Genomic DNA, 27,933 nt, shown 5'->3' on the forward strand with positions numbered 1-27,933 from the left:
TAATTTTAGTTGGGTGGATTCAGTGCCATCTGGACTTCTGCCTTTCCTAACTTTTAATTGATTTAGTTCTTTCAGAAGAATCCTAATACTTAATTTATAAAATAGTTATTCAAGCTCAAACCCAAATGAATAAGATCACTTGCTAGAATACTTAATTGCAACTTTACTCTAAACTGAATAAATGAAATAAATGGCTGACTTGAGGTATTAAAACCTCATTTATTTTCAGTGTCGATTTAGCAGTTCCATTATAATGTAACCTGATTTCCTCACATTTAACATATTTTCTTATCTCTTTTTTCAGTCTTTATTGACTATTTTTTCTTATATTATTTAATTAGAACGTTCATATTACAGTGTATCTGCTTTATAAAAAGACTGGTTACCTTCAACTTCAGAGCTACCCTAATCCCACCTGAAATATTTCTTTTCTCTAAAATATTGTAAATTATCATCAGAGAGTCATTATACCATTTAACTTATGCTTATAGGGACATCAAATATTAATGTTTCTACAAAATTTATTTTTAATTATTCTTTGGGGATCTGCTTGCCATGATCTTCCTATTAAATTTAACAAAAATGTAATTTTTCATTTGCTGCTAATGCTCAAACTTGGAAAATTAAAATATGTTATCTAATTAATAGTGTAATCATTACATCCTCCACAAAGAAAAAATTTTCCCACAGTATTTTGATGTTAATTGATTAATTTTTATTAATTTTAAAAAGGTAAAATTAAAATGTATGTTTCCTTCAAGCTGATGCATTTAAAAAACACCATTCTAAGTCTGTACATTCAAACATATTTTATGGTCATCATTAATTTTATTTTCTATTAAACACTTAAATAATATTCAGCAGATAGGAGCTGAATATCTTCTATATTCTGAGAAAAAATTTGCATTGTACTTGAAGATACACAACATTTAACTCTTAAAAAATATTCTTATTTAGAGTAACAGTATGGTACTGTTATTTTTGCCTACTTTTCCCATTTATGGCCTTAACAACCAACAAGAGCAAGTCTAATCTATTAGAAGCATGAAGAATATCTAAAATGTTAGAAGTAAGTGACTAAGCCATGACCTGGTATATCAAACAAAATTTTGATGTTGTTGTAATTGATTTTGGTTTGTGTTTTTGTTACAGACTTCATTTCTAAATTTACAATGTGATTTTTTTTCTTTATAAAGTGTTTGACAATCTCTACCACAACTTTAATTTAAAAAAATAACAACAAAACTTCTGCCTATACATATATCATCAAAATTACTTTCAAAATAGAAATATATTTACAGAAAAATATAGGTAGTATACATAAAAGCATATATGGAGAAAAATGGAGTTTTATAAAAATATATCTACATAAAAATTATATGTAGTTGCATACAAATTTTATTGGAAAGTTTTGTGCTCCATTTTTAATCTCAACAAATAGCATTTTCTATAGTCGATGACCTTTCAGTAAATTCTTACAAATACTCTACTCTTAAATGTACGCAGAATTCTCCCTCAGTACACTCCAAATATACTTTTATTAAGGTAAATTGTCTCTGTAATTACAAAAGGATGGCTTACCCACCTGACTTTATTTCCTCTCCAACCTCTTTTACAGTTTCCAAAAACTGTAAAAGATTTTTTTAATATTGTATATGTTTTTCTCTCTATTTGTTCTATATGTCTTCAGAAAGATGTAGAAAATTGGTAAGAAAAGATTTTTAACTCAATGTTTTTTCAGTCACCTGTGTTGTTTAGTAACTCCTTATAATTTAATAGAATTATTAGCCTCTTAATGATGTTTCATATTTCAAAATACAATTATGTATTTATTATGCATTATTAAATAAATGAAAGTAATTTTAAAATATTAGCATTGTTATAGTAGCTTCTGCTTTGAGGAAAATAAATTAAATGTACTTTTCTTGATTTCTCCTACTAAGTACAACAACAACCAAAACCCCCCTGGATATTATGTATGAAACAAACCTAAAAAGATTTTGAATATTTTTAGATTCAAAAGATTGAATCTTTGAATTCCTTGGAGGAGAAGGTAGCCTGGCTAGGGAAACCCAACCAGTGACAAAGAAGCAAAGGCAATACAATGGAGCAGAGTTAATCTTTCCTACAAATGGGGCTGGAATTACTTGACATCTACATGCAAAAAAGTGAATGCAGACTGAGACCTCACACCTTTACAAGAAGTAGGTCAAATGGATCACAGAGCTAAATATAAAACACAGAACTATAAAACTTCTAGAGGACAACAGGTAGAAAACCTAGATGTTCTTAGGTGTGGTGATGACTTTTTAGATACAACACCAAAGGCAAAAGCAGTGAAAAGCAGTAATTGTGAAAGCAGTAATTGATATGCTAGGCTTTGTTTAATTTTAAAACTTCTTTTCTCTAAGACAATGTCAGGGAAATGAAAAGACAATCATAAAACATAGGAAAAAAAATCTTTGAGATCTAGGGTTAGACAAAATGTTCTTAGATTTGACACCAAATGCATGATCCTTATAAGGAAAATTTGATAAATTGGGCTACATCAATATTAAAAACTTCTACTGTTTGGCAGATCCTGTTAAGAGGGTAAAAATTTAAGTTATATACATACAAATATTAGCAAGAACATATTTGCAACTCACATATGTAATAAAAGGCCATTATCTATTTATTTATCATCTTCTATCTAATCTTTTTATTTCTATCAAAATTAATCATTAAAAAATTCAGATAGAATATTTGCAAAGGATTTGACCAGATATTTAGTGAAGATTATACACATGACAAATAAACCCATGAAAATATGGTGAATATCATGAGCTATTACAAAGATGCAAATTAAAAGCAATCAATCCCAATGAGATATAACTACATACCTATCAAAATGACTAAAATGAAAAAAAAAAAACAAAAATTTCTGGGGAGGGCATGGAGAAATTACTCCACTTAAACATTGGTTCTGATAATGTAAATGCTATAATCTTCATATAACCCTGCAAATGTACTTCTGGGCATTTATCCCAAAGAAATTAAGACTTACGATCACACAAAAACTTGTACACAAATGTAAATAATAGTTTTATTTGTAGTAGCCAAAACCTAGAAACAATCTAAATATCTTCAGCAATTGATATAATTGTATCAATAAACTGATACAATTATACCATGCAATACTACTCAGCAGGAAAAATGAACAAACTTTGATAGCAGCCACAACTTAAATGAATCTCTAGGGATTTATTCTGAGTGGAAAAAACCAACGCCACTAGGTTACACACTGTATGATTCCATTTATATAACATTGTTAAAATGATAAAATTTATTGAAGTAGAGAAGAAATTAGCGGTTGTCAGGAATTTGGAGGTCAGGAGGAAAGTATATGGGTCTAGATGAGGACATCGTGAAGGATCCTTGCAGAGAAGGGAATGTTCTGTATCTCGACAGTATCACTGCCAATATCCTCGTTGTGATGTTATACAATGGTGTTTTAAGATGAAATCATTAGAAGAAACTGGAAAAAGTATAAGAGTTCTCTATTGGTTTTTTACAAATGAATAGGAATCTTACCATTATACCAATAAAACATTTAATAAAAAATTTTTTATGAGTCAACTTAATCATATTAAGAATTGTACTCAAGGGGTGCCTGGGAGGTATAGCTGGACTATGAGTCAGACTCTTGATTTCAGCTCAGCATTGAGGGATCAATGTTCTCAGCATTGTGGGATCAAGCCCAAATTGGGGTCCCCACTCAGCTGGGATTATGCTTCTCTCCTTCTATCTCTAACCCTCTCCCCACTCCCTCTCTCTGCCTCTCTCATATAAATGAATAAGTCCTTAAAAAAAGAATTGCATTCAAATATTCATTCATTCATTCATTCATTCATTCATTCAAGGAGTATTTATTGAATGCCCGCTTTATGCCAGATGATTACAATCACTGCATGAAACTAAAGTACACAATTATTCCTTTTTTATTCCTTTGACCTTAGGTATACATAAAAGTCCCAGATCAAACAAACACAATGCCAGGGTACAGATAAAATTGCTCACCTCTCTCTGGCTGGTTAGCTGTTCTGTTAGTAACAGTAACAAGTGCATCAATAGTGTCTAGCAACAGTTCTGGAATATGATAAATGCTCAATAAATATCTAATCAATGAATTAACTCATGCCAAGATGAAAAGTGTTCCAATTTTCTAGGTATCAACTTTCCCACAGAGCCATTTATCTAAAAGACAGGAGACAATCTTAGAAAATTGAGCTACATCTATGGTCTTACTGGAAAGAGCTCTGGGAAAGTTACAACTCTGTAACTGAACCTCCTGCCTATTTCAAAACATCAGTTACTCAAAATGAGATTTAGCAACTGAATTTCTTCCAGTAGGAGATGGAGACCCTCTGTAACCAGGGATTAATTTGGTGATAAACAAATCACTTGAAAATTGGAGTTCTATGTTTATGCCAGTGTTTTTCCCTAAATCTTCCTGCACCCAAATTTGCATGTGTCAGTATGGCATTTAACTTTCTTATTTAACACTTATACTTATTTTCTGATTGTGTGTGAAAGTAAGAGAGACAGGAAAACTCTTAACATTTGTCACATAAAAATTGCTTAGTAAATGTCAGCTATTTTTCATGTTATATTTCACCATAGACATCACTATTGGACCTTAAGTGTCCATGAATATAAATTTAATGCTAACTATATATTGAAATATCTTGCCTTTATTCAAGATGTTCATCTGTAATTTATTCTTTTCATATTTTCATTATACTTGTGATTCAGAATACTATTTTTTAAAATACTATTTTTCAGTATATTTATATACTATAAATACTATATATATATATATAAAAACTCAGGAGCACCTGGTGACTCAGTCCATTGAGCAACTGACTCTTGATTTTGCCTCAGGTCATAATCTCAGGGTTGTAGGATAGAGCTCTGTGTTGGACTCCACACTGGGTGTGGAGGCTGATTGAGATTCTCTCTCTTCCTCTGCCCCTCTCTGCACCAATCTGTCTCTCTCTCTCTAAAAAAAAATAAAACAGGGGCGCCTGGGTAGCTCAGTGAGTTAAGCCTCTGCCTTCAGCTCAGGTCATGATCCAAGGGTCCTGGGATCGAGCCCCACATCGGGCTCTCTGCTCAGCAAGGAGCCTGCTTCCCACCACCTCTCTCTGCCTGCCTCTCTGCCTACTTGTGATCTCTGTCTGTCAAATAAATAAATAAAATCTTAAAAATAAAATAAAATAAAAAAGTAAAACAAAACAAATGAAATAAAAAACAAAACAAAACAAAAACAACTCAAACTGATGATGTTGACAGGGCAAGAAATGGAAATTAGAAACTATCAGTTATATATATGCATTTTCATTGTTTTTATCAATCCTGTAATGTTGAGGTGAAATGTAGAAAATACTTTGATTTCTCCTTTCAAGATAGTATAAATCTCCTTTTTTTATTTCCTTGTGTTTCCTCTCTTTTAAACCAATCTGAGTGTCCTCAGATTGACCCCATTCCCAGTCTTCTCCCATCTCCCTTCATTCTTATAAATTTTCCTTGGATACTTCTGTGATTATTTCATCTTTTTATTTTCCATTTTCCTTTGTCCCATAGAGGGACTCTCCATGGTACAGGTCTATCAATATTTTAGTTTTATTGATCCACTTCCTTTTCAGTGTCAACAGCAAAGTAATAAAAACCTCTAAAGGTGTTTTTCATGATTCTTATATTTATCAATGTCCAATCTTCCACTATCATCACAGGTGCATCCTTTATTACTCTTTTTCTTCTCTTTTAACCAAATACTATGTATGCTCAGTTTTAACCTTCTGTGGTTCTAGGAGGTTTTAGTCTTTTCTCTTTTAGAAGACTGCCCCCCTGAATCCCACTCAAGTATTTTCTTTTTCTAGGTATGTTAACACTTCTTCGTTGACTATATCTTGTCTATTTACTTTGCATATTAGATAAGTAGCACATCTGATCAGTTCTTTTTGTTGGGATTAATCTTTCTTTCCAGATATTTCCATTATTTGGATAGATTTTTTCCAAACGTAAGTGTTCTGAACTATTAAGCACTCTGGCAACCTGTTTTGTTTTTTTTTTAAAGCAAATTATGAGGAGACATTTTTTAAAAGAATTGATAGATTATATTCATGAATTTTTTTACATGTCTATTTTTCATTAAAGGTAATTACAGTAAAGTGATCAGACATAATATCCCTTTGTAGAAAACATGAGTTTTTTTTTTCTTGTGGTGCATCACTTCCTTTTACGTTGAGTGATGTTAACCTTTTATTGTGGAATTTAAATTTCCCTGTGGCTTTACAGGATTCTTTGTGTCTCTGGGACGCTTCTTGTGCGCTGGGGTCATATCAGCATCCTTCAGCTTGGTGCTTGTTTGATATAAGAGATTTTCCCGTCAGCTTCCCAATCTCATCCTTGAGTTTCCTCAACACTGCAGGATGATCCCATCTAGGAATGTATTTTTTCTCTTACCATCTGTGTTTCTCCCTCTGAGGTTTTTTATTCTCTGTACTTTTGTGTATGGAGTTTGGACTATACTATGTCACCTGTAAAGCAGTTGCTCACAGACCTCTTTAATCCTTATTTCCTACAATTCTACCATCCTTTTCTAAGAAATATGAATTATTCCCAAAGTTTCTTTAGCTTTTTCTACCAAGCAGATATTTTACGTTATCTGTTTTGGGGATATCCATTAGTCAGGATAATACAGGATTAATCTATAATTGTCATTTTCCTTCCATTATATTTATATTTATTTATATTAATATAATAATATTTCTCACATTATCCCCATATGATTGCTTACCTCTTCCCAACTTTTCCCCTACTCTTTCTCCCTCTCTTTCTATATTTTTATCTGTATCTTTTTCTTTCACTATATACTCTCTACAGACAGTACCTTCATAAACACATATATAAACACACATCATACATTTCTGTTAAAGTCTACTTTTCAATCACCAGTTGCTCTTAATCTATAAGAAAGTTAAAGGCATTGGTTTTGGTGTCAAATCCCCTTGGATTCAGCCTCTTGGTAGGTGAACATCCTTGGAGGGATAATTGGCACCAAGTTTCTCTTACTCATTGAAAGTAGATAAGAAGAGCATGTCTTCTCAGTGCACTAGTTTAAACCTCATAGATTTTTGCTTTCAACACAAAATTATGATTCCAAATGTTATGTTGAGGTAAAAGTTTTTGCCAATCAAAATTTTAAATTGTGGTTAATATGAACATTTTGTTTTTTACCTGCCAAACTTTAACTTTACATTTATTGCTTGTTAATGCGTTAAAAAAAATTCATGGGTAAAAAATTTATATTTTAATGGTGGTAGTGGAAAGCTAGTCAACTTATATATTCTGTATTTATTTCTTCCCTGGAAAGATGGGAATTGAGTTTATATAAATCAGCCTTCTTTCCTTCCATATGGGTGACATAGATGTGAATGATTGAAGGTACTCTTATAATGGAAATGGCAGGACTTCTCTCCCCAAAGTTCATTAACTAACAAAGCTTATGAGCACCACCACTATATATTTTACGGCACTCACAGATAACGGTAACATTTTTCTCAATATTCATACATATTAGATTTAACAAGAGTAGGTTGTTTCCTAGTCATTAATGATTCTCATTTTAGCCAACAGTTAATTCCTAATGTCCCTCAATCACTTGAACATTCCAAAGAGCATGATTGAGAAATACATTCTTCCAATAGGTTTGGTTTTCTATGAATTTTAGCCAAGGTGTATGCTTAGAAGTCACAAACCCCATCCCTATCTTAGTTATATAGTCATTTCATTTTAGCTCACATGTGAACATTGCTCATATGTTGATTCAGTACGTATAAATTGAGTGATTACTACAGGTCATGTATCTCAGTCTTAAAAATACACGGCCATAAAAAGAAAGCATCTATGTTGAGCCTGTTGTATTAAGGAGGAGGCAGGTATTAATCAAGTAACTACACCAATATATTAGTTACTAGGAGCAAAAAGAATACTCAGCTATGAGTATATATAACCATTAGTTGAGGACTTGGTTGGTGTGGTAAATATGAGTGCAGTTTCCCTGTTGAAGTCTGTACATAGTGGGTGATAGTTAACTAATTTATTTTGTATAATTCTCAAGCATAGAAGACAGGAAGACTAAGTGCCTGTTAGATAATAAATTTCAATTTGTAATCCATAAATTCTGAGGGTAATATCCAGAGAAATGTGACATTGCCAGTTTACGCTTCACAAGCTTTTTTGGTGTAAAGTGGCATTTTGACAACTCAAGTCTGATTCAGGATGAAAGGTTATAATTTGGGGAATAATAATTCACACCTTGTAAATCTAAGAGAGTACACTTTTTTTTCTGAAAATTTGTTATAAAAGACCATATCCAGGCTCTCTTCCATGTGTTGATGCAAAAGACATAAAATTAATAGCAAGTTTAATTCCCTTAACTATGTGGGAAAATCATAACATTTTAAGAAGAGTTTTCTTTAAGCCATTTTAAAACCTATTTCAGAAAAAATATATATTCTATTAAATTGAGTTATATTTAAAATTAATTTTATTATGAAAAAAATCCATTAAAAAGATTAACAATTTATATTCACTGCCTCTAAAAATTGTAATTACTCTCAAAGAGAATGACCCTTGATCTTACATTTTTACCTTATATTATTGAAATGAAGCAGCATATGAATTTGTAACTTATTGCAAGTTCAAAATTTAATTGGTTAGCTACTTATCATAATCCTCAGTTTGTGAATGTTTGATCCAATATTTAAGGTAGAGACTGGACCATCATAAAGAAATCTTAATGAACTTATTGCTTAAATATTTAAAGACATTATCATAAAGCAGATTAATTTTTCATTAGCTGTTAACTATTCTTTTAGCAATAACCTTCCTCATGAACTTTAACTTGTTAGTCTGTACCTGGACAAAGAAGAGCAATCTGTAGATTCTTTCTTTCTTTTTTTTTTTTAAGATTTTATTTATTTATTTATTTATTTGAGAAAGAGAGACGGGGAGAGAGAGCATGTGAGCAGGGAGAGAGGCAAATAGAGAGGGAGAGAGAGAACATCTCAAGCAGACTCTGTACTGAGCACAGAGCCTGACACAGTCATGGCTTGATCTCACCACCTTGAGATCAAGACCTGAGCCGAAATCAAGTTGGACACTTAACCAACTGAGCCACTTAGGTGCCCTTGCAGATTCTTTGAGTGTGGCTTTGTTTATAAATTATTTTGTTAATTTGACCACTTAATTCCTCTAAGGCTTATGATCTTGATCAATGTTTATATATATTTAAAGAATTGACATCTTGGGACAAAAATTCATGACTTCACAAGTGTACACATGCCAAAATTTGCTAAGAGGTAAACCATGTCCCCTGTACCATTTTAGTTAAATGTTACACATCTACTATTAGATATATGTACCTAAGTGAAATGACTTTATGTCAGTGAGGTTAAGAATATGCCAGAATTTACAGGACTTTGAATTTTGTGAATTGAGTTGGTGAGGGTGGGATTCGAAACTTCAGCATTCTGACTCCTAAATCTATTCTCTCTTGAAAAGCTAACATTACCTCCCTAAAATATTTAAATTAATGTGTAAAGTGCAAATATTTTCGCTAATTAACCAAGATAAATATCTTTTAAATTATAAATGTAAAAAAAGGACTTTCATATTTGTTTATTTCTTGTGTCAGAGAAAATCAGAATATTTTAATTTAGCTCAGTTGTATCTGTCTCTTGGCTTCTCTACATTGATTAATAGTTACCAAATCTCTATATTATATTAATGTGATTGATGGAGAATTGTGATAAGTTGTAACAGATGTTAAATTACAGTACCAAAATTTAGAAAGAAAAACTTTTGTTTGTTACTTAATCCCTTCTCTTCAATTTAGAAAGTCCTTCATTGATAGCATGTATCTATATTTTTTACATCAATACTTTTGCTAACATCTGTTCAAAAGAGTGATTTAGTTTAGATGTAAATAATAAATTACTATATTATGTATATATCTGTGTGGGCACAGCATGTGGTAACTTTATGTTTCTATTAAACAAGTCACCTTTGGGAATAATGGCATTGACTATTGTAACTAAATTCTGTGTCATTTCTCTTAAAATTTGAATAAAACCCTATCTATTAAATTACAGAAATAACAAAACTATATAAGCTAATATTAATTTTCAGTCATTTTATGGCCTTGAAAATTTAACACTTTTTTAATAATTAGGAATATATATTAGTAGCCACAAACAATTCTTTAAAAAAATTCTTTGTAACTCTACCTCCATTTTCTTTAATTCAATGATATAGATAAGAAGCTACACCTATAATTAATTCTTGCTGTTTTATAGGGGTGGGGGCAATATTCTGTTGCAATCCTTCTAATTTGTCTTCTCTAATCAACAATGTGTTGGCAGCTCTTTTTTTTTTTTTTAAGATTTTATTTATTTATTTGACAGAGAGAATAGCAAGAGAGGGAGCACAAGCAGGGGAAGTGGGAGAGGAAAAAGTAAGTTTCCTGCTGAGCAGGGAGCTGGGTGTAGGACTCCATCCTAGGACCCTGGGATCAGGACCTGAGCTAAAGGCAGATGCTTTAACCATTGAGCAGCCCAGGTGCTCCTGTTGGCTGCTCTTTCAAAATACTATAGTCATTAAATGTGCTTCTCAAAAATCCTACATGTACACAATTTACATAAGTCATATTTTTCATTGGTCTTTTATTCCAGAATTTTATTTGCATAAATTCATCGTGTTAAATTCCTAGCCTCATCTTAAAAGACCTCTCAAGATTTAAGAACTCACTACTGTTAATTTTTTTTTTTAATTGTTTTGTCTCAAAGGGCAGGAGGACGAAAGAAAGTGGATTCTCTACTCTGCCAACTGTTTAGCATTCAGCTGCTTTAAAAACACTAGCTTCAGAGCTACAGTCATCCAGGCCATTAGGAACATTTCTCTTTTCCTGGCCAAATGGAAAACAGCATTATCTGTGCAACATGAAAGCTATAAGGAAAGAACGTTCAAAGAACCAGTTATATATATAACAGTTACACATAATAGAATTATGGGGAGTTAGTATTGATTATTAGTGGCATTTTTAAGATCAGTATGACTTTATAGATGCAATTAGAAGGATATTGCTACACAAGATTGGCAAGTCAATTTATGATTCTCAGGCAGAATTTGTTTGTCATACATTAGTGCTTGGGTAATATATCTTATTTTAATAATCTGTTGTGAACACAAATTTAATTAATATTGAATGAATCAAAATTATAAGCCAACAAATGTAGTGTTGTGAAAAATAATACAATAATAGCCTCTTTAGACTTAGATAAGCAACTTTATTTAGTGTAAATTGGTAGTTAACGGTAAATCTTTTCAGCAACTGTATCATCTGGTTTTGTCAATTTTTTTATTCCTGCTTTTCCTTTGGCATTGAATTGAAAAGCAACAGTGGCAGGATCTATATTTTCCAGGAACTGGATATATATGTGTAATTTGAAAGAAATTATGGTAGTTAATATATTTTAAATACACTGAGTGCATTTTGGTATTCACATAGAATTTAAATACTAATAAGAAAGGTCAATGACAATATGTCAAAGATGTAATCATTATTTAAATGGAATTTGTTGATGTCATTCTTGTTTTCCAGTCTTTTACATTAAATGGGTACAGATAAAATTATAATAAATATTGTAGAAAAGTAAACATTACATAGACATACATAATAATAATGCCTGCAAGTCAGAATTTTTAGCAGGCAAATATACAACTTAATCAGCTAATCGAGGCTTCTTAGAGCCAACAAAAACATTTACAAAGTACTATTCTGGCTGAACTGTTTATAGCCCATTTGGGTGTTCCACAAAATAGTGCTTCTAAAGAGGCTGAGTCACATTAAACTCTGATGATTGTGCCTATTTCATTTAAAGACTTCCAAAGGTTACGATGGGAAGATATTTATGTACTGTGAAGGCTTCAGGTAGCATGGAGCATTCAGTTAGATGCAACAATGTTCTTATTTAATATAAACATAATGAATCTGGATGGAATCCTTAGATCCCTTAGGTAAAATGCTCTCATTATGATAATCATACCCGACAGCATGTTTTCAATTCAGCATTCCATTGCTTTTAAATTTTCCAAGTTTAATGAATGCATGGTCTAGTTGCAACTGAGGTGAATTTTATCTTTCTTCAGGAAGGAAAAAAAAAAAAAAAACCTGTGTCCATAATTTTCCAATTTATATACAACCATTAGTTCTTTATTGCCTTCTCAAGTTACCCCAAAGTCAAAATACTGTATGTTGCTTATGATGTACTAGATTATATTACTAGAAAGCAAGCAAATAAACCAACTAATAACCCCATAATCTTGATAGCTTTGCATGACAAAATTTCTTTGTAGTTCATGAGCTTGTTCACCCCTGTAAGCTGCAGGAGTGGGGTTGGGAGATGGGGATTTGAATCCCCATCTTTGTCTATTAGGATCCCAGGCTGATGGACCAGCCAGGTGCATACTTCATTAGTCAAAGTAAGCCACATGGCCACACTGATTTTAAAGACACCAGTAACTACAGTCTTTTCCTGTGCCCAGGGTGAAGGGACCCTGAGTACCTGTATGTATACCTAATGTTCACTGCTCAGAGTATGGTACTTAATTGTTCAGGTATGACTTCCTTTACTTAAAGTGATCCTTGTTGCCACTTCTCAGGATTATTTAAGTGCTATCTGTCTGAGTTTTCACCAAAAATATGTAACGATTATAGCAGTGATTGTGTATCATTACAATACAAACTAATAATGTGGAGAGTGGAAATGAGAGATCTCAGAGCAACATTTATGATTTTACACACCCACACAAAAGTACACATGAAAGCATAGTATATTACTTTATTCTTTATACAAAATATAAAAGAAAAACTAGGAGAAGAATTTTATTTATTTATTTTTGAAGATTTTATCTATTTATTTGAGAGAAAAAGATAGCAAGGGAATGAGCATGAACAGGGGATAGGGCAAAGGAGAAGCAGGGAGGGGGAGAAGCAGGCTTCCGCTGAGTAAGGAGCCTGATGTGGGCTGATGCCAGGGCCCTGAGATCTGGATCATGACAGGAGCCCAAGGCAGAGGCTCTACTGATGGAGCCACCCAGGCAACCCTAGGAGAAGAATTTTACCTAGAGCTTTCAAGATAAGAAAATAATTTGGAGCGCCTGGGTGGCTCAATGGGTTAAAGCCTCTGCCTTCCACTAGGGTCATGATCCAAGGGTCCTGGGATGGAGCCCCGCATTGGGCTCTCTGTTCAGCAGGGGGACTGCTTCCTCCTCTCTCTCTGCCTGCCTCTCTGCCTACTTGTAATCTGTCTGTCAAATAAATAAATGAAATCTTAAAAAAAAAGAAAGAAAGAAAGAAAGAAAGAAAGAAACCAATTTGCTATAATTACTAACACTAATGGATTTTTTTAAAGTAATTAATTAAATTGGTTAGTTAGTCATTTGGTTAATTTGCCTTAGTACTTGTCTGAGTTTAATCATACTTCCCAAGAGTTGTCCTTTACTTTTGGCTGTTGTGTGACAGAGAGGATAATGAGATGGGATGGTAAAGTGTTTTGTCCAGCTGAAACGTTGGAAGGTGAACTGATTTTATAAACTCCATCAGGGTTTACAGAATGACATAATACCTCAGCACCTCACAGCTTCCTGGAATGCTTATCCACAGTCTTAGGGTCTGCATAGCTTTCCATGGTATGTGAATTCTAGGAGAAGAGAAAACATATTCAAAGTAAGTTAGATTACTATACTTACATTAAAGGATAGTGATAAATTGGGTAGAGGAATTATGCTAAATAAACTACTGCACAGTTAAATTTTTGTACATAAAATATTTTAAAGTAGTTGAATTGAAATTTATTCATTTGCATTTTATCTGTCTTAATATAATCTCTGAGCCTTTGAGATAAAGGTTTTTCATACATTCATCTACAAGGCTAGCAGAATTCTGGTAATGGCAATAAAAGGGAACAATTAATATATTTTCTTATAAATTAGTGTTAAAAACTAATTTCAGAAAATGACACAAATATGCTATAGTTCTTTCATATTATATCTGTTTTTTGTCAAATTTAAGAGGAACAAACTGAAGAAAGTAGTAAGGTCAGAATAGATCATGGGTTTTTATTTGTATATTAAATAATTGTTAAGAAAGATAAGAAAGACTAGAATTGCACACTTCAAATGTGTATTTACTCACAGTCATCTAGCATGAAATATTCTGTGATTTTAAAAGGGTTTATATGGTCTCTACAATATCATAATTGGATCAATCTTCTTAGTTATTTAAAGTCCAATTAATTCATTTATTAGTCTACATGTTAGTCTACGAATACATGCATGTGAGTTTATATATTTAACACTTTAAATCATGGAAAAAAATAACACACAATTTTGAATTAAAGTTATGTCACTCCTTGACAAATTTATACATTTTTTCAGCAAATTAAAGAAGTACATTTTTGTGGGTAAGCTTTTAAAGTTTGGAATTGAGCAACTATTATTTCAGTCACGGTTTAACAAATAACTTTTTACAAGCATTACATGATTATATACCTTGAGATATATCACAAAATATTACAACTTAAATGTTTTATCTAAAGATTCTTCCTCACAATTTTGAATATATACTTACATATATGATATAAATAAAAAGTATATTGTACTTATATATAAGTATATACTTATATGGCTATATTATTATATGTAATATATATTACACATAATGTAATATGCAATTATAATAATATATTACGTATGCAATGATAAGTATATGCATATAAACATATGTAATTATAATACATTACATGTAATATATAATAAATTATAATATACATATATTCTATGTGATTATAGTATATATTTTACATATACAATATATTTTCTAATAAATATTGGAATTTAGAATTAGAATGCTCTAATATATATTTATATATAATATAAAATGTCTGTAAAATATTTATATATAAATATATATGACATTCTACATAGCTATATATAAATATGTTATATGTCATGTACTATATAATATACATTATTTAGAATATATGAAATATATAAAATGTGTTACATATTATACATGTATAATCAATACAGGTAACTTTTTTATAAAAAGAAAAGACATAAAAAATATCAACCTAGATTTTGAAAGATAAAGGACATCCATACTGTCTTCTGAGGAAACATGAATTAATAAATCTAGAATAGTATCTCTAAGAACCCTACATTTACTGAAAATAGAGCCCTTTAAGAAAATTTTAAAGGCAATATATTAAGTTTTCTAATTAGTATTTTTTTCCAAATAGCAGCATAGCGTTGCTTGTTAAAAATGCAACCTCCAGATCCCATTTCAGACCTAATGAATCAGAAAACTCTGGGGTGGAGTTTCCAGGCAACTCTAAGAGGTGCTGGAGTTGGAGAACCAGCAGTAGAGAAAACTGTTTAGATCAGCTGATTTATGGAGGAGATGGCAAGAATTTCTCAATGAAAGAAACACTAAGTTCACTTATTCTCAGACTGAAGTCTTCCGTAGATCCCTGAGTGAACCTTATCTTATAATTAATTTCCAAAAGACCAAGTGGATTGTTGGGCTGCCGAATGTGAGTCTCGTGAGCAAAATATTCCTAGTTAGAGGCTCTGTCAGGGATATGGCTCTTTGTCCTTCAAGTATTTACTGTTCTTCTTTATTCTGTATAAATCTTTTCCCTGCTTCATTTCCTTTGGCAACTTTTTTTTTTCCCCCTCCCTTCAGAGACCGCCTAAGCATTAAATACCACCTCTCTAGTGATGCCATTTCTGGTCATTGAAAGTAAAACAGGGCCCCACTGCCCACAGCTCTGTGGCTTATCACAGTAGGCTGTCTGTGGTAGATCTCTGCACTTAAAACACTGTGACATTTGTTTAAAATTTAAGTTAACGTCTGTTTTTTATTTATTTTTAAAACTTTCTCTAGAATGTGAACTCCATTTGGACAGGGACAGTATTGGTCTGGTTCACTGACTTATCTTCTTATCATTCACTGTTCGTTGGTGCACTGCAGGCATTTTTTGGAGGAAAAATATACATAAATATGGCGCATTTTTATACAATATTTATTCAAAATTTTATTTGCTAGATAGTAATAAGCTAAATAAAATACCTGGGAGTATTTAGCCTGGTAAATGGAATTCTTCCCAATAGAAGGTACTTAAGATTTTTATCAGACCACTCATCAGAAAAAATACAGTTAATCAGGAAATCCAGTTCACCATAGTTCTTGGCTAAAGTATCATTAGGTTGATTTTAACTCCATACAAATGTATATATCTATGTTTTAATGTATAAATCATTTAAAACTCTATCTTCCATTTCAATTTGGCCAAACCTACCTGAAAATTCATTTTGCATCCTGAGAAATGGCTAATCAAGTTGAATTTAGGTTTCAAAATATGTTGTAAACAATAATTACTGTAAAAAATGTTTCTTTTGAGATCATGTTTTTTAAATTCTCCAGTACTTTTATAATATTCTTGCAGTTTTACAAGGTCCCCCTCTAAAATGAATAGAGAAAACAATAATCAGAATTATGAAAATAAATTCATTCTCTTTTTTACAAGTTCCCTTACAAAATAATAAAATATTACCTTGGTGATTTTTTAAATAGCTCTGCATTCATGTCCTATGCATAACAAAATCATGTTTATGAGTATATATTTTCTTGGGAAGAAAATCAGTGGAAGCTGTTTAAGTGGCTTATTTTTTCCTTTATATGATTTGGTTTCAGAATATTCACTCCAGTTACGTAAATTATAAATGTTGCTTCTCCTACTCATAGCACATGACATATTATTACAGGCCAGACTCATTGTAATGTGGTGACCCTAGCGAAACTACCAAGTGAACTTTTCAAAGGAACACATTCAGATAGATTATGTATTTATGAATAAAAATGAATTTGCTTTTCAGGGAGTTTGGCCGCTGGAAAGTAAATAACCTTGCAGTCGAGAGAAGAAATTTCCTGGGCTCCCCTCTGCCTCTTGCTCCTGAATTCTTCCGCAACATAAGACTTCTGGGACGCCGACCTACCCTTCAGCAAATCACAGAAAACCTTATCAAGAAATATGGGACACATTTCTTGCTATCTGCTACTTTGGGAGGTATGACTCTTTGAAAATATTTGTGCCCATGTGTGTTTGTGGCTAAAACTGTCAAAGTCAGGAAAAGAAGCTTCAGTTTGAATACTTCTAGAATTCATTCATTTATTCAATCTATCCATCGAGTTATTCCTAAATGCCTTCTATGGTATTCACAACGGTAAGGTAGATGGTTATTACTTAGTTCCTGCCTGAAGTCAATTTGCAGTACAATAGCATGCATTAAATACAGTCATTAACTATTACACTCTATAATGCCAGGTGACGGGCCAAATTTTGCTTAAAAAATGAATAATTAACAGTCAAGTCACGGCTGGAAGTCATCACTCCTGGTTACAGAGAATAGGAAAAAGTTTCCTGAAGCAAACATTAAAGATCTAAAATTACATTTTTTAGCACTATTTCTGATTGTGGTTGATTATGATATAGAGAGGATGATCCATAAATAGCAATCATGATGCATAATGTAAAAGTAGAGATTAATGATGTCACTTCTTCGATTTATAAATTTGGAAGAAATAAGAAATCTGTGGTTTTAATATCATTAAATATGTGTTTTATCATGGTGATATATAATTCAGCACTTAGATGATATTTGGGGAGGTAATGTAGTAGGGAAAATGTGATTTTCCTAAAACTTAAAAATATCCCAGAATTCCATGTATTTAGTTTTGTGTGTGACTTTAAGGAATATCCAATCATTTTGTACAACCGTTTTATTAGAAATGGATGTTACTCTTTACTATAATGAAGAGCACTGAATACCATTGGTATAAAAACAGTGATTCCCTGCTTCCTTGTCTGCTGCTCAGTAAGTGTGCTGAATACAGACAGATTGATTCACACCAGTGGTGCGGTAATATGAAAGGCCACCAGTTCTTCATTTTTCCTACCTTAGAAGATGAGTCTTTTCTTTCCTTTAGCTGTCAGTCCAGTCTGTAAGTAAGTCATGCCAATACTTTTTTCCTCCCAAAATATATCCCATGTCAAAATTTTCTGACTTCTACCCGGACAATCCTAGACCAAGTCACCACCACATTTCTCCCTAGAATATGCCTCAGGTCCATACTCCACACAGATCTTTTTGAAACTTGGATAAGGTCAAATCATTCCCTGTGTCAACTAAAACATATAATTAACCACTTAAAATAAAATCCAAATATCTTGTTATGGTTTATAATGCACTACATGAATGTCTCATACTGGCTTTCACCACAGACCTCAACTTTTCTCTCTGCTTGTCATGCTCTATTTTTCAACCACAGTGACCTTCAAATGTTTTGGGACAATTTTTCTGCTCAAATGTTACTTGCTATAGAGGGTTTCCCTGTGCATAGTACCAGGAACATGCCCAGTGGTCCACCAGCAGTCTCTATTATATCTTGATCTTCTTTGTATTCTTTGTAATCTTTATTTTTATGTGAAATTTTTTTTTAAAGATTTTATTTATTTATTTGACAGATGGAGATCACAAGTAGGCAGAGGGGCAGGCAGAGAGAAAGGGGGAAGCCGGCTCCCTGCTGAGCAGAGAACCCGATGCGGGGCTCGATCCCAGGACCCTGGGACCATGACCTGAGCCGAAGGCAGAGGCTTAACCCACTGAGCCACCCAGGCGCCCCTGAAATTTTTTAATTACTGGTTTCCTGGCTTATTATCTGTCATTCCTGCATATTTTCTTGAAAACTGGGGCCTTACCTGTACTTGTCACCTGTTTACCACCATGGTTTTAAGTGCCTCGCATACAATAGGTTCTCATTAAATATTTGTTAAAATGAATAAATGAAACTACGCTTTGTTTAGAGACTGAGATGTTCAAGTTCACTAAATAGATGTCAAAAGTATGATATGCGTAGAGGATAACTGAGATCTAATTCCGGAAGACTTAATGAAAACCAAATCCAAAGAGCCAAAATACTCAATTAAACAAACAAAGATACAAAATTGGAGAGAATGAGAAGGCAAGAAAGAGCAGGTGAGCAAGGCATGGAGAGGTTGGGAAAGGAGATTTCTGGACACAGTGAGGAAATACAAGTCTGTCATATAACTTCAAGGAATTAAAGCTAGAAAATGTAAATAATTCAGGCAGATAGAACAGGCCAGCCAAGAAAACACATGATCTCTGTCTTCCATAAGTGGATGATACTAAAATTATAAGATAAAGAGATCAGCCTATTATTGAAAGTTGACTTCCCCTCCTTTTTTTAACCAAGTGTGAAATATTTTATTTTATTGTGAAATTTTTAAAATGTTAAGTAACTTCTCTGTTAGTTTCTTTTAAGAGAAAGTAGGAGAGTAAAATGGGTGTGGTAAGGTCATAGGAAGATTAATGTAGATGCAGGAAGATAAATATATGGCATTATTTTTTTTTTTTAAAGATTTTATTTATTTATTTGACAGATGGAGATCACAAGTAGGCAGAGGGGCAGGCAGAGAGAGAGGGGGAAGCAGGCTCCCTGCTGAGCAGAGAGCCCAATGCGGGGCTCGATCCCAGGACTCTGGGATCATGACCTGAGCCGAAGGCAGAGGCTTTAACCCACTGAGCCACCCAGGCGCCCCTACGTGGCATTATTTATACATGTAATTATTTATGTTATTGTTATTATTATTACAGAAGTGCAGATAGAAAAAATTATAAAATATTTCAGTAGTCATAAAAACTGATTCTCTAAAAGCTGTGTCTGTATGGTTAGTAGCAATGATTATTAATGCAATAAAATAGGAAGTAAAAGTGAAAATTAAATGATTACTATAGCTTCCTTTAAAAAGTTCAGTGGTCTTGTACTCTTACTGGGTTTCATCACATTCATGTCAATGATGTGTAATATCCAGAATTTCAGAACATAAAATACGTTCTCCAAATAGGAAAAGAAACAAGTGGCAGAGGAATGGCAGAAGCGATAAAAAGTAGAGGTGATTTTTACAGACATATTTGTTCCTTATACTAAAATCATGGTGACTTTTTGATTATTTTCATTGTTTTGGCATTGTAGATGCCACATTTTGGCCTTCAGATTAGTTTTTGTTGTATATGTTTTTGTTTGTGTAAACATGGTCTAAAAATCCTTTGTGGGATTAAATCATTTCTTCAGGTTGATCATTTTAATGGCAGTAATATGTTCTCTCAAAATTGTTTTACTGCAATTATTTAAAAGTCTTGTTCAAGCATTTTCTTAAAGGCAAATCATGGAGTAGGGTGGGGGAGGAGAAGACATAGAATTGCCAAACTCCCTAGCTCTCTCCCCTCTGGATACTTCTTGGATTTAGTTTTCCTAGTATTTTCTATCAGAATTCTTTTTTTTTTTCCCCCTCTAAATGTTATTTATTGTTTCTTTCAGGAATCTCTGTTGGGTGATGTTACTAAGTTAACTAAAATCCATGAAATTATTTACATAGCTAAAGGATATAAACTATTTGCAATTAAAATGTACACTAAGTTGCTTTCAGGCAATTTTTAAAAATATTGCTGCTGTAATTACACTAAACTTTTTTTTTTTTAATTGTTGCTCTAGGTATATTTTAACTTTATATGTTTTACCTGGTTGAACATGAAATCTTATCATTCCATTTTTTAAAAAAGGAGATTTGTGGTATTTAATTAGAGCTTTTTCTCTCTTGCTTCCTCCTCAACCAACTAAGTAACAACCGTAATATTAACACACTGAGGACATTATGTATATAAGCAAACATTTTAAACAAAAGGCCAGTAATTTTTTTGCTTCCCAAGTAACCAGGAACTAAATTTAAACATTTTAAACATTTGAAAAAATAAGTTGTGTGAAATACTCTCGGTATTAAAGTGATGAAAAATAAATGAAAAATGTCTTTTTTCCCTGAGTTATTTAGTACATCATATTATTGACTTAGACATAAAACTTTGGGTAGCATACTTGAAGCCTTTAATGGGATATTTTATGATAGATAAAGCCAGTGATTGAATTATCTCCCTATAGGGAAAAATAAATTATAAAAAACCTTCTTCAATATATATCATTTTTCACATTTATTTCATCTTATAGCTTTCAGACTATTTATCAATATAGTAATTCAGCTTGCTTCTATTTGGATAATGATATCTAAACTCCATCACTGTTTAAATATCTAAAATAAGCTAGTCAATATGAAGACTCAATCTTGGAAAAGATTGTACTACTGGGATATATTGATTTCTAGCTATAGAATATATTTCATGACTGTTTTTATAATATATTTCATTATAGTATAATATATGACAACTACTGAAATAAAAGTGTGTCTGTGTACTGAATATGGAACAACAACAACAAAAGAGTGAATAGGAAAAAAATAAAAAGAGCTTAAAACTGTTGAGTTCAAAGATGAGAGGGAGGGTACCTACTATTAAGCACCAAACTTAGGTTCTGGAGCAATTGAAAAAGACAAAAAGACTAAGGAAGATGCAGCCCAAAAATTCACTTATAATGTTATAAAATGTTGTAATAAAATATTTACAATAATTTAAAATAAGACCCTCACCTCCAGTATACACAGACTTGTCCAGGCAGTTATGATTATAGCCCCGAGCCACCCACAGTCACAGAAGTGTTTGTGTGGCTCCCATATCAACCTAGGCTCTCTAAAGCCCCACACAGTGAAGAACAGACCAAGACTTGTGTTCTTTCTTGACAGGCACATCTTGAAGAAGAGGAAGACGCAGGGTTACTCATATCAGTCCCTTTCCTACACCAACCTTTCTGTTAACTCACAGCACTTCTGTGGGCAGTCAAGAATGCAAGGACAAAATACCTTCCCAAGGAGAGGAGTGCAGGAAAAAGTACTCTTTACTTGATAGAGATACTTAATTTTATTTATTTATTTTTTAAGATTTATTCATTCATTTGTCAGACAAAGAGAGAGAGAGCACAAACAGGGGGAGCAACAGAGTGAGAGGGGAGTGGGAGAAGCAGACTCCCTGCTGAGTAGGGAGCTGGGTGTGGGGTTGGATCCCATGACCCTGGAATCATGACCCGAGCTGAAAGCAGACAATTAACCAACTGAGCCACCAAGGTGCGCCAGTAGAGGTATTTTAAAAAATCAAACCAAAATTCATTCTAGGGACAAATGGATCATATATTAAGATTTAAGATTTGTTCATTTGCAACTTTAGAAAATATTTTTCACTCTCAGCAATGTTAAACAAGTCCTGTTTGACCAGAGGTTTGTTTTTGTTTTTTGTTTTTTTGTTTAGTTTTTATTTATTTATTTGACAGAGATCACAAGTAGGCAGAGAGGCAGGCAGAGAGAGAAGAGGAAGCAAGCTCCCCGTGGAGCAGAGAGCCCGATGTGGGGCTCCATCCCAAGACTCTGGGATCATGACCTGAGCTGAAGGCAGAGGCTTGACCAACTGAGCCACTCAGGCACCCTGACCAGTGGTATTTGAATGCACAGAGTTTTAAAAGTCATAATTTAACTTTTAGTAGAAATAGTTATTTTTAAATATGTGTCTTTAATTTTTTTTTTCTGAAAGTGCTTATGAGAATGTATTGTTACCACATTGTTCAACTGAAGCATATCATCAGATATTTAATTTTGTTTATATAAAGAAAATATTTTCAACATTATGAGAATGGAAAAATGGATGATTGATGTCCTGAGTAGTAGCATTAACTTACTAGCATACTTATTTAAAATAATGAATACTACCTCAATCACTACTTAGTGTATAAGTCACTATGGCTGCAAAGCAGTTTAACAGTTTGCAAGTTTTACCATATACTGTTTGTGTGTGTATCTCTTTCAAGGACAGAAACCAGAAGTCAGGCAATAAGATACAGTATAGATACAACAGCAATTCGATTTTTAAAAATTATCTTGCATCCCTAGGAGTGTAAGATTCCAAATATCCTTATTTAATTTCAGAAATAGTCAATTCTCACTTTTATCTATATAAATTACATTCTGTATAAAGTGTCCACAGATAGTTTTAATTCTATATCATATACCACCTTCTTTCAAAATTGATCAGTGGTTGTGTTTCTCATTTTCATTTGGTCTCTTCTCAGGAAATACAAATTCCTTTTATTCTATTTTAACTGTAACATAATTAAAGAAGCAAATCTGCTAAAGCATATGCAAATAGAAATTCTCACTAAAAATGGACGGAACTATTTCCTCTATTAAAATGCATATTCTGTTTTAAGAAAAGGAACTAAAAGTAAGAAAAAGAAATATTTTCTGAAGCTTCATTCCAGGCAATCATAAAAACAATCATGTTGAAGAGGGGAAAAAAATTGCCGTACTGGTTTTTAAAAAATAAAGATATACTACATGAGATTAGTTATATCCATTGTTCTCTGTCTCTGTCTCTTTCTGTCTTGTTTCAATCTGTCTCTCATCTCTCTTTTTCCCTCTATTTTTATTTCTCATGCTTTTTTGGTACAGAAAATTTTCAAAAAATGGAAGTTAAAATAATATTGTTAATTAAATATTTATTGTTTATAAGGCAGTTATCTACTAAAGTGATTTGAAACCATTTATGTAACTAGTCACGAATGTAACACAAAAGAAATTGGGATTAAAATTGCTATGTCGGTAGATCTTAATAATGACATTTCTGGCAACTAAATCAAAAGATAAATGTTAAGTTTTCATGTTTTAGAAATTTTCTTTTTCTTCCTTATAGCACTTTGATAAGGTAGATAAATCATCTGTCCATTGTCTGACAAAGAGATACTGAGTTACCTGTAACAGTGCAAAGATCCAACATGCAGGTGACTGGCATATACAGACATTTAAATTGGTAATAAGTTTTACTGCTTTTACTATGGTTTAGAGCCTCATTACTCAAGTGTAATTCATGGTCCAATACCATCAGCATTACCTTGGAGCTTGTTAGACCTGCAGAATCTCAGATTCCATCTCAGATTAATGAATCAGAATCTACACGTTAACCAGATCTCTGGGTGATTTATATGCACGTTAAGTTTGAACAGTCCTGTTTAGAGTATCTAAATAAATTTAGAAAATTAATCTTAAATTCAAATTAATCTTAATTAATCTGAAAATTAATTTTACCAAAATAATAGCAGGAGTCTATAACATACACAACAAAAATGTTCATTATAACATTGTAAACAACTCCAAAAGAGAGGTAATTTAATTGTGTTTCACTCCAGGTAGATTCAGTTTCATCTGATATGGGAACTATTTATTTCCACTTCCTCTTTTTTCATGTCATTGCTCTATCGAGAACATTACGGTAACTGAGCAATTTTGTTTAAAAATTTTTCTGACTTTTTGGGTGGATAATTGCTAATAATCCAAAAGTCAGATGCTTTCATTTGGAGTGTTTTGCAAAACACATTATGTTTCTTTGTCGAAGCTCTCTAAGACTAGTTATTTTCTTCCCATAATATCTTGCAAATGCCAATTGGCGTTAAGCCAACATATCTGTTTTTACTGCCTTTAGATATTTGTTTGGCTCTGCTTCTTGTCAGAAGCCTAGTTTCCTCAGCTAGATTTTTTTTTTAAATGTCTGTTTGTTTCTAAAACACTGTTCTTTCTACAACACTGTATTAGTGGAAAGATAGATATCATTGGGATGTTTACCTTTTAATATGTTAAGCTAAGAAAGGACAATCATCACTAGTGAGAGAAAAGTACACTGTAAAAACTGAAATGTATTTTCAAAAGAGCAGCTATACCCAAAATATTATAAGACTTTACCACAAGGAATAATGTAATCTCTTATTACCAAAAAATAGGATGACATTTTTGGGTTGAAATAATACATCAAAAGTAAGACCTACAATTACATTTAAGCTATATTTGCATTGGTTATTCCTATGAGAAAGATTTCTACTCAAATAGCAGTCTTTATAAGTAAAACATACAAAAGCAAATGGACATTCAAAATAAGATCTTCCAGTGTAAGGAAATTGAATGACCAGGAAGATATCTATCAGAAATGTACAGTTGTTTTGTTTTGTTTGTTTTATTTTGTTTTGTTTTTGTCTGGGTGAAATGGTATACAATCTAGGTTGGTAGACTAACACAAGGGCAGAGCCAACCTGTAAGTGCTATTTTCATCACAGTAAAGAAATAACAAAACAAAACAATTGATATGCTTTGATGGTGGATCTTCTGTGTTCCACTCTGGGTGTCTCTTCGTTCCAAGAATTAAGTTGAGGAAGTTTCACTTTGGAACATGCTGTCCTTCTGGTAGAGGGAAAAAGTCAAAGAATTTGTGTAACTTTGCAGCATTTTTCAAAACTTGTACTAGATTGTGGCATACTTTCATGTATTCCACTCACCCAAGTGTTATCCTTTCCCTTACCAAATTAAAGGAAATCACTCATGAACTGTTTATAGTTCTTCTCTACAATGGACCATTAATCCATGGATGCATATTTGCACCCACAATTGTGCAGAAAGTAATTGCAAAAATTAATGCAATCTGCCACATCATCATTATTGATTTATCCATAGGATTCTTTTACTCATTCTATTATCTACGGTTTTTTTGACTTGTTCTAACTTTTTGAGAGCATTACCTTTATCCTCAATAACTATATATATGAGAATCCAAATTGAGAAAATCCAAGGAAAATATGATAGAACAAAATTTCTTTTAAATTTATCTTCCTCATGGGCATTACATAGATGATTTGAAAATTGGGACAGAAAAATACATTACTAGGAGGAGGTCCTAGTAATCATATCAAATTTACCTAATTTGATATACCTTAGCATATCAAATATACCTAATCGTTTCTTATGAACCGATCATAGGATAACATTAAAGTCATGATTGGTTTTTTGTTGTTGTTTTATTGTCTTCTGTTTTGCATTCTCTCTGGAAGCATCCTTCAATATGTGCTTTTAATGTCCATAAACTACTGCAGTGTTTTAGTTGTAAAAGGCACAGCTGCATGATTTCTGTGTGAAATAATCACATCTTTTTATATCCACAGTCATTAATCCTTTTTACTTTCTAACAAACTCAGAATGTTGAATCGTTTTCAGAATCACATTTAGTTTTTACAAAATGTGTGGATGTCCTTTGGTACTCACGTCATGCTTATGAGCTACAGCTGGTTTAAAAAATAGGAATAGGGGCACCTGGGTGGCTCAGTGGGTTAAGCCTCTGCCTTCAGTTCAGGTCACGATCTCAGGGTCCTGGGATCGAGCCCCGCATCGGGCTCTTTGCTCAGTGAGGAGCCTGCTTCCCCCTCTCTCTCTGTCTGCCTCTCTGCCTACTTGTGATCTCTCTCTCTCTCTCTCTCTGTAAAATAAATAAATAAAATCTTTAAAAAAAAAATAGGAATAAAAGTGACCTTTGAAGGCAAATTTTTAGTTGATTGAATAATATCTCAATTTTTAAATTTGAATATTGTGTGTTATTTATATAGAATTCTGATGAACTTTTATAATTGAATACTTGAGAAAGAGTTACAATTAAGGTTAAGACTGCATTCTTCGGGACGCCTGGGTGGCTCAGTTGGTCAGGCGGCTGCCTTTGGCTCGGGTCATGGTCCCAGGGTCCTGGGATCAAGTCCCATATCGGGCTCCTTGCTCGGCGGGGAGCCTGCTTCTCCCTCTGCCTCTACCTGACACTCTGTCTGCCTGTGCTCCCACGTGCTCTCTCTAACAAATAAATAAAATCTTAAAAAAAAAAAAAAAGACTGCATTCTTCTTCTTTTTTTTTTTTGCATTCTTTTTTCTCAAAACTGACTATGAGTTTCAAAGGATATGGAGACCATAAAAATCACAAAAACATGGTAGTTATATATAATTAAAAAAAAAACAGATCTCTTAGAGGAAAGAAACTGTCTTATTTCCAATGTAGATTGAGTAGCCTTGTCAGAATATTTTAGGTGTTTAACAATACATGATTTATAACACTTGAAATTTAGCACAAACTACCCAGCTTACATCGCATAGTTGTTTAGTTTATTGTAAATAAGGGTTTAAAACAAGGTATTCATAAGAATAATTTGGGTGATTTAAACTGCCTCACATGCTTCACTATAGGGAAAGCTCTTGCATGCATGGATTAATGTTCAACTATAGCGAAGAACAATGAGCGACTTACGAGTGGTTTCTCTTTATCAGGTTATGGGAAAGAATAAACAACTGCTACCTTTAATCAGCACATGTACCTTGGTTACAAGATCCACTAGAAAACAGTTTTGACTTGTAAAATGCTAACTTGTAAAAATTTAAAGCCTCCTCATTTACTGTTGGGCCCTAATTAAAAAAAAAATGAAAGAGGGGAAGCCAACATTTATTGTACATATTGTATGTGTTCTGCCAGGTTCTATGCAGGCATTATATGCTTAGTCTTTTCAAACGGATGAGAGTAGGATATTGGTTCTGTCATAGAGATGGAAATGCTAAGGGCAAGTGTAACTTTACGAAAGCCGAAGAGCAATCAAGTTAGAGGACTATGAGCTGTCAAGATTTACCTTCACATACCCCTGACTCCAAAACGCACATTTTCCTTTCTCTTATTATATCATATTTCTTTCAAATTAAAACAGCAACAATGAAGAATGAACTGTAAAACTATTAATATAAGTGTATAATGATTTACAATATCTTTTCCTTTAATTTTTTCTGTAGTCCATAATATATATTTCCTCTCACGGTAAAAGGAGGAAAGCACATTTATCTGTACATCACAAACAAACATGGACTCTGGAAAACAAAGGAAACATTTTCTTAAATCTCCAGTAGATAGGGA

The 27,933-nt window shown here is 32.7% G+C and overlaps 1 protein-coding gene across 2 annotated transcripts in view; it reads left to right on the plus strand.

Annotated features, from left to right (window-relative positions):
- LOC111151092 (BMP/retinoic acid inducible neural specific 3) overlaps positions 1 to 27,933 on the plus strand; it is a 390,590-nt gene that overhangs the window by 176,638 nt on the left and 186,019 nt on the right. Inside the window, exon 3 of one of the 2 annotated variants that reach the window (XM_022508861.1) lies at positions 17,047 to 17,237. The exons of the other annotated variant lie outside the window; for it this stretch is intronic. Coding sequence (XP_022364569.1) covers positions 17,047 to 17,237 — 191 coding nt within the window. The remainder of the gene's footprint in view (positions 1 to 17,046; positions 17,238 to 27,933) is intronic. 2 annotated transcript variants of the gene reach the window in all.

Source organism: Enhydra lutris, unplaced genomic scaffold (genome assembly GCF_002288905.1).
Source record: "Enhydra lutris kenyoni isolate GAN:26980312 unplaced genomic scaffold, ASM228890v2 scaffoldscaffold25, whole genome shotgun sequence".
Lineage (NCBI taxonomy): Eukaryota > Metazoa > Chordata > Mammalia > Carnivora > Mustelidae > Enhydra > Enhydra lutris.